The sequence below is a fragment of the Pezoporus wallicus genome, unplaced genomic scaffold, assembly GCF_028554395.1.
Source record: "Pezoporus wallicus isolate ANWC-B61680 ecotype Strahan unplaced genomic scaffold, APGP_CSIRO_Pwel_v1 contig_7461, whole genome shotgun sequence".
NCBI classification, from domain to species: Eukaryota; Metazoa; Chordata; class Aves; order Psittaciformes; family Psittacidae; genus Pezoporus; species Pezoporus wallicus.
The window spans coordinates 1,369,101-1,386,390 of NW_026637976.1; the positions used below are offsets into that span (position 1 = coordinate 1,369,101).

Below are 17,290 nucleotides of genomic sequence, written 5' to 3' on the forward strand. Positions count from 1 at the left end.
GATGGCTCATCTCCAGGGATAAATCGGTATAAAGCTGGCTGGGGCCTGGCTCTTCCAGATTTGAAATGTGTGCAGTGTGCGCACGCTCCACTTTTCATCTATGGTGCTCTACCAGCTGGAGGAGTGATCTCTAGGTCAAGTGCATCCCTTTGGTCCTCTCCCAGCTTCAAAACCCAACAGCCAAAGGCGCAGATGATGCAAATATATTGGACTGCCTGTCAAGCCACACTGCAGGTCCCATCAGCAGTGGCTGTAGTGCTCTTGCAATCATTTTATCCCGGTGTTTGCCAGCCTTGCAGGTCGAAGAGGAGGATCCCCTTTTTCCTGCCCTAGCTCTTAGACCACTTGCTTCTCCCAGTCACTCTCCTTTGTGCTGAGCCATTTGTACAGCCATGGGCTGAGCTTTTTATTAAAAGAAGCCCAGGTGAAACCCAGGAAATCCTAATGGTCTGCATTGCCCACCTTGGTCTGGGTCTGGGACAACCACAGACATGCATTTGTCTGGAGAAGGAAAGGGAAGGAGGTAGAGGGGTGACCTGGGACAGGAACGTGAGCAGGCTACACCGACCCAGGCTGGCTTATGTTGTAGTTTTCTATTAGCAGGTATAGAAGATACAGCCTCATATTTATCCCCACCCTTTCAGCTGAGGTGTGATAGATGTTGCCACTCAGGCTTTGGGATGTGCTAGGTGAAACCTTTGCATTGAGAGCAACTTGGAGGGCTCATGCAGTGGAAGACAGGGAGTATATTCTTAAACAGCCCTTGCTGTTTCCTAAGCAGATTCCTGACTGTCCATTGGACTCAGTGAGCCCCATGCCACCTGTGACTTCAAATTGTCACCAACACGTGTCACCCATTACCATTTCTTCAAGTGATGCATCATCTTTCAAAGCTTTGCTCAGCATCAGTGCAATAGGACTCGAGGACTGGATCAGAACACTTCCACTTCATGAATTCTCCACTGTTAAAAGCACAAAACTACTTTTAACAGCATTTTAGTCTTCTCTTTTCATTCCCATAGTGACATTTTATAGTCGATTTTGCTGTTGACACTAAAGCACTGCTCTGCTTCTCGCTGGTGTTGCCCCTGGAATGCTGTAAATAGACAGCAAGACTGAAAGCAAAGGCATGCTTGCAGTGATTGAACTGATAAAAGCAGCAATGGAAAACTACTCCTATTAATGTCTGATTGGATGCTTTTCCATTCAAGCCCTTCCATTTGGCTTTTCGCCTGAAGTTCACAGGACAAACAGATAAGGCTGGAATAAAGCAGGGCTGGCCAACGTTTTCAACCGCTGCTTTTTCATTCCTCAGCTGGAGACACTTTAAATGAGCCTGGATTCCTTGAGAAACCCTTTGGTTTCTATAAATAGGCTCATTCCAACGCCTTGTCTTCAGTTGGGCGTCCGGAGTTTGAAACACTCCAAAAGCTGTCAGTTGCTCTTGGCTTGAAGTTTCCATCTGCAGCCCAGCGAGCACAAATCCCCTCCCTTATGTATGAAAAACCAGGGAACAAACGTGTGGCACTTTGGGAGGGCTTTGGCAATGGTTCCCACTACAGCTTGGCAAAATATTGATGCAGAAAATGGGACTCGTTTGCTTTCCCAACAAAATTGGAAAGGAAGTAGTTAAAATCGCCAAGGTTTTGAGGAGAAAAAGGGAGAAAGGAGAGAGGAAGATGAAGGAAGAGAGGACCAAGAAGTGGTTGGATTTGGGATCCTGAGCCTTCATTCCAGGATAGTTCTGGGGTAAAAATAACCTCATATAAACATGACAAAGGTTGCGTAAGCGCCCAGGGTCACTCTAGCTCTTGGGCAGGGTTGGAAATGGGTTATTCACTGTGGGTGCAGCAGAGGGTGCCCGTGAACAATGCATGGTCTGCGTTTGTCTGCGTGTTCGTTTCCAGATGAAAGCGTGATAACGAACGTGCTGTTTATGCGCCTGTCGCCACCCATCCGACCACGGCGATCCCAGTTTGGTTTATACAGTGTAAAATGCTAGTACAGCACAACAGAAAATGCTTTTTGCAGGCTGATTTGTCTGTCTTGTAGGTCTGAATCCCTGCACTTGGCAGTTGGTGTATAATTCTCCTCTCCACTGTAGGTGTGTGATTTATAGACTCATGGAATCAAATAGGTTGGAAAAGCCCTTTAAGCTCATCCAGTCCAACCATTCCCCAGCACTGCCATGGCCACCACTGCCCCATGGCACTGAGGCCTCGTCTCCATGGGGTGTGAACACTTGCAGGGACGGTGACTGCAGCCCTGCCCTGGGCAGCCTGTTCCAATGCCTGAGCACCCTCTGGGGCAGGAATTGTTCCTCAGCTCCATCTAAACCTGCCCTGGTGCAGCTTGAGGCCGTTTCCTCTTGTCCCATCCCTTGTTCCTTGGGAGCAGAGCCCAGCCCCTCCTGGCTCCATCCTCCTGTCAGGCACTTGTAGGCAGCGATCAGGACCCCCTTGAGCCTTCTCTTCTCCACACTGAACCCCTCCAGGCCCTGCACCAGCTCCATTGCCCTTCTCTGGCCCCGCTCCAGCACCTCAATATCTCTCTCGTAGTGAGGGGCCCAGAACTGAACACAGGATTTGATGTGCGGCCTCACCATGATCACCAAGATTTAGTGGACAATGATAATTGCAGCATGACAAAGCAGCAGCATGGACCTGCAGGTGCCATGCACCATGAAACCCTCCAAGGTCTATAGCATTTGCACTACTGAAGTCAACAGAAGAGATTGCTGTTGAGCTCACAGGGTGAAGGGCAAAGTCCAGAATGGCACTGCAGTCAACTCCTGTTGACTGTCCTTTCTTCCTGGAAGTGAATTCCGTTCCCCCACATATGTGATGAGTAATTTGGAGTCATTCCTGATGCAGTGAATTTCCCTTTTCCAGCTGCTCCCTCACATCCCCAGGCTGGTGGCCTCTCTGAAGAAGGAGGACTCCAATTCTGCCACCAGCTCCCTGGAGCAGCTGGCTGAGCTCATCCACTGCATGTTCTTCCGCTTCTCAGGATTTCCTGATCTCTATGAACCAGTCCTGGAAGCAGTTAAGGTAAGACATACACCTCACAGTCATTTTTCTGTTCTCCGTATGGAAATGGCACTCTAGTTTGCAGCCTGGTGCAGAGGGACTGTGCTACTGGTAGGGATGGCTTAACCTTAATGCCTCAAACTGTGGTAGGAGAAAGGGATCAACATCCTGAGCTTAAGCCCCATGTAGGCAAGTTGATGGAAGATGCTTCTGTTATGGTGGACCAGCAGAAGTTCTGATTGTGCCTGTGGGGTTTAGGTATGATTTCAATATTGAATGCCTCTAGAGGACTAATACTAGCAGTTTATACAGTGTAAAATACAACATAGCACACCAGACAACACTTCTTGTAGGCCAACTCGTCTGTCTTGTAGGTTTGAATCCGTGTACTTGCAGTGTTAGCAGCTAAACACTTGCATGGATGCATGTTCATGCAAAGAGCAGGGGAAATGAGTTCCGTGAGCGCCTCTAGCAGAAGAGTGTTGTGATTGCCCATTACTAACTCTTCACATGGAATGATTTGTAACATGGATCTCTCTTTCCAAGGCTCTTCCTGTTCCAAATGAAGACCGGATTAAACATCTCCTGGGACAGAATGCCTGGACCTCGCAGAAGAACGAGCTGGCCTGCTTCTACCCACGCCTGGCATCCAAATCAGAGACGGGAAAGATCGGGTTAATAAACTTGGGAAACACCTGCTACATGAACAGCATCATACAGTCTCTTTTCATGGCTTCAGAGTGAGTCTTTGCACCCTTGCTTCCACTCAAGACTTGCTCCAGGGGTTGCTGACCCCATCGGTGTTCCACATCCCACTTTTCCATCCTATGGGCTGCATCTCCGCTTTTCCTTTGCAGCTTTCGGCATTCGGTGTTGAGTCTGACCGAGGGCAACTCCCAGCCTCTGATGACAAAGCTCCAGTGGCTCTTTGCGTTTTTGGAGCACAGTCAGGTAATTATTTCATGTTCTAGTTATTTGTTTGGACTGTCGGCTGCGGAAAGGCTCGTCTCCAAGTTGCTTCCTGTCGACTCCAACGGGCTGATAAGGAGCTGTGGATCTTGGTGGGTTCTTAGAACGGGACCGGTCTTGTTTATAGGAGGGAGGCTAATTTTGGGGGTGGAGAAGGCGAGCTCCCATCACCCATGCAAGTGAGCTGTGTTCACACCCGGCTCCCTGTCTTCAGTCTTCCTGGGTTGGGCTGATGTAATAAGTAATAGCTTTGACAATCAAGCCCTTCTGGCAATAGCTTACACATGTGGCCAGCTGAAAAGCCTGTTGGTATAAAGCAGAGGGTTTTGTTTCTTGCTATGCAGCAGGGAAAAGACTGGAGCAGCTCATTTGTCCTCTTGCTTCACAGCAAAGCAGAAATCATGGGTGAAAATTGCCTTCAAAGGCGCTTTGTTAAAAGAATAGTAATAAAAATCCCCTTTAGGTTCCTGATGCTTTGAATGGTCTATATATGATGGAAAATCAAATACAAATAACACCCTTAAACAAATGAATTATGAATGCTTTCTGGACAAACATTATATTTAACATGAGTGACTCCTGGGGATACAGCTAACTCGTACCTAGCTCATCTCTTAAAAAGCCTCTCTTTGTGTTGCTAGAAATACATGATTTTGAAAGCCCAGTGATTTTTCCCTTGCTGTGAACCTGGTCTTTGTTTTCCAAGCCTTGGCTGCCAGAGCTGGCTCGTTGCATTGTGGTCTCACAACAGATACCTTTTGGGGTTAAAGTATAGGCAACCTGTTAAATTTAACATTTAGTCATGGAAGAGTCTAGGTTTCGATGGCAGGTTGGGGTGTGTGTGACCTGTGATGAGCAAATACAGAAGCAAATGCAATTTACTTGTTGTGTAGTTTATGGGTAATAACTTCCTGCTCATTTCCTAAGGGCCTTCTTAGTTATTTTTCTTCTTCAGGCTGTTCTTAAAGCCGCTTCTTTGCCAAAGATGTGTCTTTTTCCATGTTAATGAGACAGCTGCTTCCTAATGGCAGTGATTACATTAACTGGAGATGCAGATTACCTGCCTGCAGTGATTGGGATGACAGGTGGAAGTTTAGTGGATTTTTTTGCTTTGGTTTTGTTTCTTTTTATTATGAGAGGATTTGGTGAGAGAGATCCTGCTCGAATTAAATGGAGCATCAAATTCAATTCAGGCTGAGTTAAGTAGAAATCTCTGGGTCAGGCCAATAAACCATTTAAAATGGAAGGAAGAAATAAACATGTGGATAGTTTATGGAGTATATGTAAAATAATAGCTGAAATGAATCCTGGCTTGCAGCAAAACATGAAAGTCTTCCTGCGCACTGAGATTAAGCTTTGTAGGAATAAAAAGGGAGACCTTATAGGCACACAAATGCACCCTGCTCCCACTGAAGTAGCCAGGAAGACCCTCCTCTCCCCTATCCATCCTCCTGTGTGAACAGAATCATAGGATTATTTGGGTTGGAAAGGACCTTAAGATCATCCAGTTCCATCCTCCTGCCATAGGCAGGGACACCTCACACTAGACCATGTCACCCAAGGCTCTCGAACACTGCCTTGTCAACTGGCCTTGAACACTGCCAGGGATGGAGCATTCACCACTTCTCTGGGCACCCTGTGCCAGCACCTCAGCACGCTCACAGTAAAGAACTTCTGCCTTATATCCAATCTAAACTTCCCCTTCCAGTTTGATCCCATCACCCTTTGTCCTGTCGCTACAGTCCCTGATGGAGGGTCCCCAAGATTAAATGCATTTCTTCTTCTGTCTCGCTGCCAGCGACCTGCCATCTCACCTGAGAGTTTCCTCTCTGCCTCCTGGCCCCCCTGGTTCACCCCTGGCGCTCAGCAGGACTGCTCAGAGTATCTCAAGTACCTGCTGGACCGGTACGTGGCCATCACCATCAGTCTGGAGTCTGCTGACAGTGATATCCCTAGACCAGACATAATGTTTAATGCTGACCCATGTCAGGTAGCTGAGACCTGGAGGAGGTGGGAGAGTAGAGGCTTGGGGTGACAGATTGTGAGAGCTGTCCAGGGCTGGCTTAGGGATAAGGTCAGAACTGGTTTGGGTTGAAGGGACCTTAAAACTCATCCAGTTCCAGCCCCTGCCACGGGCAGGGACACCTTCCACTAGAGCAGCTTGCTCCAAGCCCCTGTGTCCAACCTGGCCTTGAACACTGCCAGGGATGGGGCAGCCACAGCTTCTCTGGGCACCCTGTGCCAGTGCCTCAGCACCCTTACAGGGAAGAGCTTCTGCCTAATGAGTTGTACCAAGTTTGGATTTGCATGACAAGCCACTCAGCCTCCTCTGTAAAATGTTCATTCCTGCTTTTCTCTTACCTAGAAATCCCCAGTTTCTGATGCCCCATTGATATCTCTACAAGTAGGGGACAATGGCACACAGGGACCTCAGGTTCCTAAATCCTGCTCAACTCCTCCCCACCTTCCTTCCAGAGTACCAGACCCCTGGGCATGCGCAGGTTAACCCACATTAACCCCTTGGAGAGAAGAACAGAACCCCTACTTAAAGACTACCTCTTGATGTTGTATTGGTGCATGATGCAGCCTTTTTTCCCCCCATCCAAAGGTTACATGAAGAAGAAAAGACTGGGAAAAGGATCTACCAGAAACTCAAGGAATCCAGCTTAATGTCTCAGGCAGTGGAGCGTCATTACTTAAACAAGACACTGATTGAGAAGATGTTTGGGGGTAAAATGATGACAAAGATCCGCTGCTTGAAGTGTCTGAATGTCTCCTCCCGGGAAGAAGCCTTCACAGACCTGTCCTTGGCTTTCCCCCCATCGGACAGGCACATCCGTAGGAGCACATCTGTTTTACCTGTGGAAGAAATCGGCCCACAGCTTATTGAGCCTCCTGAAAACCCAAGCCAGCTTACAGGGTCTCCCTGGATCCAGAGGAAGGCCCCTATGGCCCGAGAACCTGCAGCTCCACCAATGCCAGTGGAAACATTGGGTTTCCAGGAGCCGGGAGAAGTGACAAACCCCTTAAGTGGCAATGCCATTGGCTTGGATGCAGCCAAAGACCCAATCTCATCCAAAGACTCTAGATCCGTCCCAGATTTAATCAACTATTTTCTATCCCCGGAGAGGCTGACAGCAGAGAACAAATACCACTGTGAGAAATGCGCATCCCTGCAGGATGCTGAGAAGGTGGCAGAGCTGACGGAGGGTCCACACTACCTCATCCTCACGCTGCTGCGGTTCTCCTTTGACCCACGGACTATGAAGAGGAAGAAGATCCTGGACAACGTCTCCATCCCCGTGGTACTCAAGCTTCCCATCCTTGTCACCCCAGAGGAATCCAAGGAGGTTTGCTGGCATGGGAAAGACAGGGCTGCCCCAGGAAGTGGCTTCATGTCTGTTGTGTATGACCTCTGCAGTGTGGTGGTGCATTCAGGCATCTCCTCTGAGAGTGGCCACTACTATTGCTACTCCAGGGAGTGCACTGACACCGTCCCCCATGGGCAGCCCCGGGATGGGGCACCAAAACCAGCCTTTGACAAGCAGCTGGACTTTGAAATCCAGTGGTACCTCTTCAATGACACCAGAGTTTCCTTCTCCTCCTTTGAATCCGTCAGCAACGTCACCTCTTTCTTCCCCAAGGACACTGCCTATGTCCTGTTCTACAGGCAGCGCCCGGGCAGGCAGAGCTGCCTGCTGCATGAGGCTCTGGCCGAGGCGGGCCACCTGCATGGAGAACCTTCCCTCCATAAGGACTTGATGGAAGCCATTTCCAAAGATAACATCCTCTACTTGCAGGTAACTCCCTCTGCTGTGCACAGCAGGGTGCAATCCTGCAGCTTCCCGGCTCACGGGCTACATTCCCACCCATCTGGGTTGTGTCCTGTGGGTAAATCTACACATGCGGACACCCATCCACTTCCTGAAGTCAAATCCCTTTCCTTTTTAGCACCCAGGTATAAACAGGTAGTAGTTTCCTGATGAAACTGGGTGTCAAGGTTGGTGCAAGGCACCTCTTGGTTGTGCGTGGGGTTGACTTGCTGTTGCCTGCCCCAAGCAGCGCTCCTGAGAAAGATGGATAGGCTGGGAATACAGACTAGAACAGATTCCATTCAACTGGTGGAGTTCAATGCTTTCCAAACAGCAGTGTCCCATAGGACATGAGCAGCACCAGGCAGAGAGTCCCTCTTCTCCCAGCGGTGACATGGAAGGGCTGGTTTTGATCATTGGAGAGGCCCAGTGCTTTGCTGCTCTAGAGTTTAGCACATGGCCTTCTCACCCCAGTTTAATTTGGAGGAGGGCAACCCAACACTCCCATCTCCTTGGGGAGGGTGGGAGCATCCCCCTACCTGGGTCATTTATCCACAGAAATCCTTATGTTATTTCTCCCTCTTTCTTCTCCCAGGAGCAGGAAAAAGAAGCCAGGAACAGAGCCGCCTACATTTCTGCCTTGCCAAAATCCCCACTGTGGTGGAGAGACTTTGACAGGGATAAGGATGATGACAACTCCTCGGGGGGCTGCAGCCCTGCGGCGGGGGGTGGTGGATCCGGCTCCTTTCATGGCCTCGTCTTCTAGCCAATGGGTTAAACCAGATAATCGATGTCCATGGGGACAACCTGAAGCCAGAGGTTCCTCTTCCTCGCCTTGATGACAGTGAGCATCTTGGAGGAAGATTTAGAGAACATTTAAATGGAAAAGGACTCAGGGGTTGATTTGGAGGCGCCCGGAGGTTCCCACTGCTTCCTATGCACTTGGTCTTCACGCCTTAATGTAACTAAGCTAATGCAGAGATGAGCAGCTGCTGACAGCTCGGAGAAGTGCCCTTTTGCTTCAGCATAGCCGTGTCTTGCCCGCTGTGAGCCATGCCACCAGCCTGGGGAGAGGATGGGGACAGGGATGAAGATGGACCCAGTGGGGCAGGGATGGAGATCTCCCAGTGCACATCCCATCTACAGCTGTGAGTTGGTTTGGGGGAGACCTCTTGTTGTTTGTCAGTTGTTTTAATGTGGGTTTGAGAACTTGACATACCTCTAAAGGTAGAAAAAGGCTAAAAAAAAACACCAAGCAGCCAACATGGCAATGCTGATCTTGTGGGGTGGTGAGCTTGTAAACCTGTTTGGTCACAGTGAGCAGTGGCAGGTCAACCCAGAAGAGATTGAGGAGTACAAATCCCTCCAGCCAAGAGAGACTGATGTGGTCTGGTTGGGTTTCTAGGTCTCCAGCAAAGGCCAGTTGTGTTACTGGTGACCTCTGGATGCTGTTAGTGATGCTGCTGGTGTACGCAACAGGCCCAGATGCACAGCTGTTCTTCCAGATGTGTCTTTAAGACTCAGCCTCTTCCTGCTGCTGTCATCTCACGGCTTTCTGGGCTGGATCTGCCCTTTAAAACTTGGGCTTCCCACTGGAATACCTGGAACTGAGCAGCAAATGACAGCCACCCTAAACCCACTAACCCAAAAATGCTGATTTAGAAGGAGAGAGGCCCAACCAGATATATTCTATCAACCCAGTATAAATACAAACTACATAAACCAATCTGATATATAAATCAGCAACAGGACAGGGGTGATTTTGGTGGCATGTGACCAACCCAAGCCTTGGGCCATGTGGCTATAGGACCACAGCTCCCTCCCATGTCCCTCGCCAGCCGTTGTCCCTGCCTGCTCCTCCCTTGCGCCAGTAGTAGAGATTTCTCTAGCTCAAGTGGCAGAAACTTGTGCCTTAGGTCCTGTGTGCAGGGCCTAATCCTGACCATGGCGTATTGGGGTGGGAATATTGTATTGCCATGGAGGAAAAGGTGAAGCACAGAGGTTGTTACAGATAAGGTGAACAGAAAGTCTGCTAGAGAGGACACTTGGGATCAGATCTCTGGCGTGTACGATCGTATTCTTTTATTGCCTTTCCTATATACAAATAAAGGAAATGAATGAATTCAACGGAGAGCCTCAGTGTCTTATTGCAATACTCATAGCTATGGGTTCGATGGGTCAAAAAAGAGATGGGAGATGGGCATTCAACTTCACATACATGGGACAACACTGCAGAGTGGTGCCTTGGAAGACGGGAGCAGGCAGTGGTGGGATGGGGACCTGCAGCCCTGAATGCAGATCACAGTCCTATTAGTGGGGGTTTGTAGTTGAGCAGTGGAGCGTGTTTGTTGTATTTAAGTCCATTATACTTAAAGTGACGCTAAAAGGAAATAAATATGGACCCAAAGCTGAAGTTATACAGAAAGAACAGTGTTCCCTGGTATTATTAATAGACCTTTATGAACCTCCTCTCCCAAGAGGTTGCTGAAAGCTTTCATGTTGCTGTCATTCCAGCTCTTTGCTTTGTGCTGGAGAATCACCTTAGAGGCATTTTCAGGGCCATGTGCTGAATGTGCTTTTGCAGGAGACTGTCTTGATAAGATCCTAATCTAAACAATCAAAGCAGATAATCAACCCAAAAGACCTGTTCTTGTGCTTAGGTTTTATGGGTGATTTGTTGTCCTAAACTGGAGCTCATAGGTGCCGAGCTGCTGATGGGTAAGGAAGGCAGCGCTTCCTTACTCTGCACACACCAAAGTGTATCTCTGGAGGAGATATATAGCATGAAACTCACTTTAGCAGCTCAAAACACATGGTTTGGGTTCTGGCATTAGGGAAAACACGTAACTGCATCCTAAATGCCCGCGTTCTACAGACAGGAAGCTGTAGGATATACTTGGCAACACTGGGAAGATGCTCTGGAAGCATTAAAGGTGCTGCATAATTCAACTCGATCAGGTCATTAATTCCCCCTTTCTCTTCCCACTCCGAATCCATGCTGGGAGTCACCAGCGAGAGATGACTTTATATTACCAGTCTTTCATTTCCCTGTTGCTTTCCTGCTGCATATACAGTACTTAAAAATGAGATCACCTTCACGTCAGGCATGTACCATGTTTATTAACAGCAAAAAAGTATTATCTAGGCTTCACTCAAGACCAATTTACAGGATAAATAATTGTTTCAAATTACTTTTAATAAAAAAAACCAAACAACAAAACCCCAAAGAATAAATTAATAACTTAAGTGATTAGCTGTCCACAGTGATTTGAAAACCAAATAACCATTCAAACAGTGACACCACAAGAAGACACGTACTGTACAGTTTGCCACAGGTTACTCTTGTCCTTCCTTCTACAAATGGAAAACAACAACAAAAAAAAGAAAGGAATTTAAAAGACTTCTCTTTAAGAACAGTCATAGGCTTGGAAACACACACAACATCCCTGCGGATCGGCTGCCGATGCCATGGCTTCCCAGCCAGGGCTCCGACCCCTCCTCGCAGCACGTTAAGGAACAAATGGAGAAAACTACCCTAATTTGGCTGGGTCCGTTCCCACTCAACCCAAAGTCAATGGAGAACCATTGACTTCATCAAGGGCTGGGTTGAGTGGGATGCAGCTACTCTAAAAGTTTGGTCCTAACCCTACGGGATTCATTGGTGAGCTCCAATTGGAGCCCAGGTCCTATTCCTATTTCTTCTCTACAACATGCTTCAGCCACCACATCCAAACAAAACGTGGTATTTCCAGGGCCAGTGTGGCAGCAGAAGGCTGAAACTGTGCAAATGGCTTTTCCCCTCACTCAGGAGAAAAGCCTGCCTAATTATTTTCCACCTCAGGAATTAAGGTTGAGGGTTTTTAATGGGTTTTGCAGAGCAGGATGTGCAGTGCCATGTGTGATGCTGGGCATGACAAGAGGGTCACACCACGTGCTGCCCGGCTGTTGCATGCAGACTCAAAGCAGCTCTTTGCATTATTGGATGTCAATTAATTACACCCCACAACACGTGTGTGACTTGGGGAAGTAAGTGCTAAAAACCTTCTTTTTACAAGCTGGAGAAGAAGTGGGATACAGAGTTCAAATGAGCCCCCTTGTCCTACCTGGCGTCACCCAAAGAACAACAGTAAAAATGATGGATTGGTGCCTCTCCCATATGGTCAATCCACTGGCCTACAACTGAACACATTATATGTTAGCAATGGGCTGCTTCGCTGGATTGGAAGTAAGTCCATTGAGAAGCTCTTTTAGCTCAGGAGATGGGGCCATGTGGCCCAGCTTCTGCTGCAGATGTTGCCAAAACTATGTGGCAGGACTGGCTGGGCATGGGTTGGTGGGGACAGAGCTGTTTGGTGACACCTTGCTATGTATCAGCTTTTCTGAGCAGCAGACACTGAAGTAGCAACCTGATGAACAGTAATGCTTTAGGAGTTGTGAACAAGGAGATCAAATTGTGTCTTCAAGGATGAGACACCAAGCACAAGCTGATGGAGGGATGAACGGCTCCAGGCTAAGCAGAAACAATGACGACAAGGTGCACATCTCTACCTGCAAGAGCCTCATTAGTAGTTGTAAGATCATTGTGTACATGTGGGCAAGTTGGTGCTTTCTGGGCAGAGGCACACAGGCTTGCCAGAGGTCACAAGCTGGTTTCTTGGCCCTTGTGATTTGATGCTGGGCTGGTCCTTCTGATTTTCTTGATGGCTTTTTGATGGCCATGCCTTTCCTCTGGCTGGTGCTGGGGTTAGGCTCTGCTCTTTGCCCTTTCCATTTCAAGCAGAGCTTCTCCATAGGCACAGCCCCACTGTAGCCACCTCATCCAGACAACATCCCTTCAATGGACACACAGTGGGTGCGTGTCAGCTTTTACATGGAACAACATCACCAGGTGAGAGAACATCAATGCAATGAAAGCATGACTTCAGAAAACCATCCTCTTACTCCACTCTTAGGACAGGAAGATCAGTCAGGATCTGGGAGCTATTTAAACCTTTTCCTACTAAATTCCACTACCACATAAGACCTGGGCATGGCTCTACCCCTCCCAAGGAGCCTTGCTCAATGGATGGCCAAAGGAACCCAACTCTTCGCACCATGCTCAATGGACTGGGACAGGGTGTAGGGGCTGGCATGGGGCTGCAGAGAGCTCTAGGTCAATGTCTATCCTAAGACGTGTGCAGGTTCAAGCTGTCTCCCAGTTATCTGTGACCTGGATGACTTGGTCTGGGCCAGCCCTCTCCACATGCAAGGGATGACCTTAGTGTGAATTAGGTCCGCTTGCTGGGGAATATGGGGTTAAGCTGTGCCTTGCCACTTGGCTTCATGGCTAGAGAAAAGGCCCTGGCCCTGTTTTGGATGCTGCAGGCCTATAGGCAATACCTCTGGCCCCTTCCCTCTCATGGAGGAGTCTCCACTCAGCACCAGCAGCATTGGGTAAAGGGTGGGGAAGAGATACCTCCAGTTCCATACCCTGCTCCAAGGAGGGTCAGCTATGGGGTTGATCCACCTTAGTCTTGAAAATCTCCAAGGTGGAAGTGGAACCCTGTGGGAAAACCCTGTAAGTCCTGGGAGCAGTGGGAGCTCCCCTCCCATCAGTGCATGGCTTTTACTGAGCAAAACCCCACTCCACAACCCACAGGTCTCCATAAATCTGACTCAGGACTCATGCCAAAGGTGAGGTCCAAGACTCAAATCTTCCTGCCAAACTCCTCTGCCCTCCCTCCTCCCAGTCTCATGTTCCCCCATACATAACCCTTGACAGTGGCTGGTGACCCTGGGTCCAAACCCATCCCAGTCAAACCAACTCTTAGCTACCTACGGGTTTTGACCCTATCTGCCTGACACTCAGCTTTGCCCTGGCACAATCTGCACTCACTTGTATTTTCTTTCTCCAACTTGAGACTAACCTTTGCCTGGCATCTATTTGGAGCTGGAAATGTATTTCCCACCCAACGCTTAAATGTCAGTTCAGAGCAAATCAGCTCCAGGGCATCTCACACATGTCACCAGACAGAGGAACTGCAGAATCATAGAATGGTTTGGGTTGAAAGGATCTTAAGATCATCCAGTCCAACCCCCTGCCATGGGCAGGGACACCTCACACTAGACCATGTCACCCAAGACATGAGCAGCAGTCACACACTCACAGCAAGGGATACACACTTTTGGAGACTTCTGCCTTCAAAACCACTACCTTAGTCATTTTGAAGCCTGGGACAGCTTTAAGCCATGGCCCTGGTACTTCATAAAACTAAATATTGAGGTCATGATGCTTGTTCCACAGACAACCTTTCTCCATGAGCCCACACACACATGCAAGCACATCCCTTTTCTTCAATGGGACTCAGGAGCTGAAGAGCTGGCTCTGATGGGAAGACTCAAGCCATTTTAATGGCAATTAAAATGAACCATCTGCAGTGTTCCCAGCTTCTTAAAATACCTATTTCTAACAAAGGAGTCAGTCGTACTTGAGCATCCAAATATAGAATGGATGTGATAAGCTCCATGCCTTCAGGACAAAGTTCTTGGCAGTCCATGTAATTAAACCAGCTGCTTTTCAATACGGTTTAAGACTAAATACTGCACAAACATTAATCATCAGGGACTGCTGTAATCAGCTTGGCAACCGTCAAGAATGACTATTTCCACTGCAGCCATTGATTACTTAATAGATTTCAGGAAAGGGCTGATATAGTCCTGTCTGCATGACAGTGCGTAGAGTCTATGGACTTAGTTTGGAGGGGCCTTTTGCTTGGTGCTTAGCAGGGAAAAAAAACAGAGACCTCCTTGCAAAGCAGAGAGGAACCAGCAAGCAGCAGTTGCAAAATAGCTACTTTTGGGCTGTTTTGGCCCTCGGTCTGCCAAATGCAAAGGGCCAGTTACTGGGGATGCTCATGAAAGCCAATCATCAAAACAGAGAATAGAGCTACCCCATGCCAGTGCTTGTCCCATAAGCAAATACAGACACCTGTGGGACATGAAGAAAAGGGACTAGTTTCTCCAGTACCATGAAGGGCTTTTCCAATCTTAATGCTTTGGATTAGATGTGAGAGCTGGCATTGGATGCACCTTGTCCCATCTCAAAAGCACAAGGCGTGACTCAGTAGAGAAACATCACAACCCATAGTGTTGCCTCTCAAGCCACTGCACCATCAAATGCCTGCTGCTGCTGCTTCCCCGTCACCTTCTGACTTTCTGAGTACATTTGGGACTTGCTGAGCTCCCCATGTCCCAGGTGGAGGAAAAAACCTCAATCTGAGCACAGGCTATCACTTGATTTCTCAAGGTTTTTGGTCCATTTCAAGATTGTTTTAGCCTGGACTGTTTTACAGAGCAAGACCCAAAGCGGCATAAGGAACCATTCCCAAAATTCCAGCTGCAATCCACCCCAGAGATAGCTGCTTTTTCATGTAAGAGGAGGAGAACAGCACGCTTTTGGCAGGGAAATACATCCAATGTGCACCATAACCCTGCTCCCCCAACCTCATCTTCCCTTGTGTCCCTCTAACAGTTTAGAGGACGGGATAGGAAAAGAAGAGCTTCCTACTTGAGTCACATTTGCTTTATGGTGGGGATGGGTGATCACACACTTCAGTGGGCTCTGGAGCAGGCCCAGTGTTTAGTCTCCCCTGAGATGCGGTGATGAAAGGGGCTATAGAAATATGAAGCACTGAAGTCTGGTCTTCATTTCATTATCTCACCATGCAAGCTTGCAAGCCCCCAATGACAAGCAAGGACCCTTGCTAGCTGTAACACACTCCCTGGCCTTCAGAAAGCATCTGGTTGTGCTAAATCTTCCCTTTGGGTCTTTTTTTCCCCCTCTCTACTAGATGATTATTGTTTTTACCATAAGCATTAGGATATTTGCTTCGTTATTCCTGTAAAAGGCCAACAGTTCGATGTCTTAAAAGGGTTGTCAGAGCTTTGCCATTATTATCCTTCCCTTTCATGGCATGCAAGAAACAAATACAAACTGGTGTTGGAAGATCAACACTTACTTTACCAGCATGCAACCCTTAAGGGACCAGTATCCTATCCCAGTGTGGGTCACATCTGGCCCTTTCCAAACCCAGACCAAGATTAAACAAACGTGTTAACACTTAAGCTTTAATAATCGATACAACTTGGTGGTTGGAACATAGAGCTTGTGGTGGATCCAGAGCTTGCATAGAGCTTGTAGAGCTTGTAGAGGATTCAACTTGCAGAGAGAATAGCTCCAGCTCTTTAATAAATGCTATTACCTAATCTTTCTAATGTCTCCTTCATTTGGCTCTTGGTTTGTAGTTGGCCTGTTTATTCATGTCATTGCTGGCTGTCTGGCAATCTGGCTGCTCCACGGCAATCATTAGTTCTTCCTGTTTTCATGAGATCATGAATTATTATCTCTGCAGTAAACTGTCTCTTCCTTCTCTGCACTCTGTCCCCGGCAGCTGCCTCGGGAGCGATCCCAAAGCCTGGATGTGTCAAGGATGCTGGCAAGGGGCAACAGCCACCATTTCCCACCCCCATAATTAGAGCCCAGGGTCAACAAGCCCCATTTCTGTGTTGAAGCAACACTGACGAACATGGGGAGAAAACATCTGGTCCAGCCTTTGTACCCAACACCAAACCAACCATAACGCTACATGAAAGCTAATACTGAAACACCTTGCTCTGACTCTCCTGACCAGCCTCTTCACAAGCCTAAGGCCTCCCCATCAACCAACATTTCAATTACCCTGCTCCTTTCCTCCAGGATACACCCCACTGGAGCTCCTCATCTAAGACAACCTCTGCAGTACAGCATCCACCTTCTCCCAGTCTTCACAACAGCCTTCCACTCCTACCTTGTCACTCATCCTCACACCAGCTCAGATATACCCGGTCTCCAGAGCCTCCCTGTATCCCTGCGTTTAACCACAGAGCTTCTGATGACGGCCACAGATGTAGGACTCTCATTCTATGGGCTTCGTTTGGTGCCACAAAGGGCAGATTTTGGTTCTTGGGGCCAGATTCATAGGTTTCAGATAGGCAATGGGTCAGGGCTTAAATTCTACCATCCAAAGCCAGTATCTCCAGCCTGTTGACTTTGAGAGATGCTGGAGAGCATCAATAGCAGAAGACACCCCAACAAACTTGGCTGTTCCAAGCATGCATTCATGTGTGTGAGCATGTACTGGCATATCTGTGTGTGTACAGCAGGACAAGTCCTGGGCTTCTAAGTGAGCTCAATGGGATGCTCTTCAAGCTCCTGAAGGTTATCAACCACAACCAAAACCATGGGGGCTGTTCGTCCAGGAGGAGAAGAGCCCTCAGAGGTTTTGAACATACTATTTACAAGAGTTGGGACAACGCAAGTGATTTCAAAAGGAATGGTCCTTGCTTAGTTTTGGGACTGGGAGGAGGCAGAGAGAAGGGCAACCATAATGAGTGGGGAATCAGAGCTGGGGAATGAGAGATGCTGCAAACCTGCATGGCATGGAAGAAGACGGGGAGAGATAA

The 17,290-nt window shown here is 48.2% G+C and overlaps 1 protein-coding gene across 3 annotated transcripts in view; it reads left to right on the forward strand.

The window, feature by feature from the left end:
• The window catches only part of USP35 (ubiquitin specific peptidase 35), a 30,262-nt gene extending 20,325 nt beyond the window's left edge, over nt 1-9,937 (forward strand). For all 3 annotated transcript variants that reach the window (XM_057408541.1, XM_057408542.1, XM_057408543.1), the window contains exons 6-11: nt 2,892-3,050; nt 3,576-3,769; nt 3,887-3,980; nt 5,797-5,903; nt 6,607-7,798; nt 8,406-9,937. In XM_057408541.1, the coding sequence (XP_057264524.1) occupies nt 2,892-3,050; nt 3,576-3,769; nt 3,887-3,980; nt 5,797-5,903; nt 6,607-7,798; nt 8,406-8,576 (1,917 nt within the window). In that variant the 3' untranslated portion in view covers nt 8,577-9,937. The remainder of the gene's footprint in view (nt 1-2,891; nt 3,051-3,575; nt 3,770-3,886; nt 3,981-5,796; nt 5,904-6,606; nt 7,799-8,405) is intronic.
• Nucleotides 9,938-17,290: the final 7,353 nt, after the last annotated feature.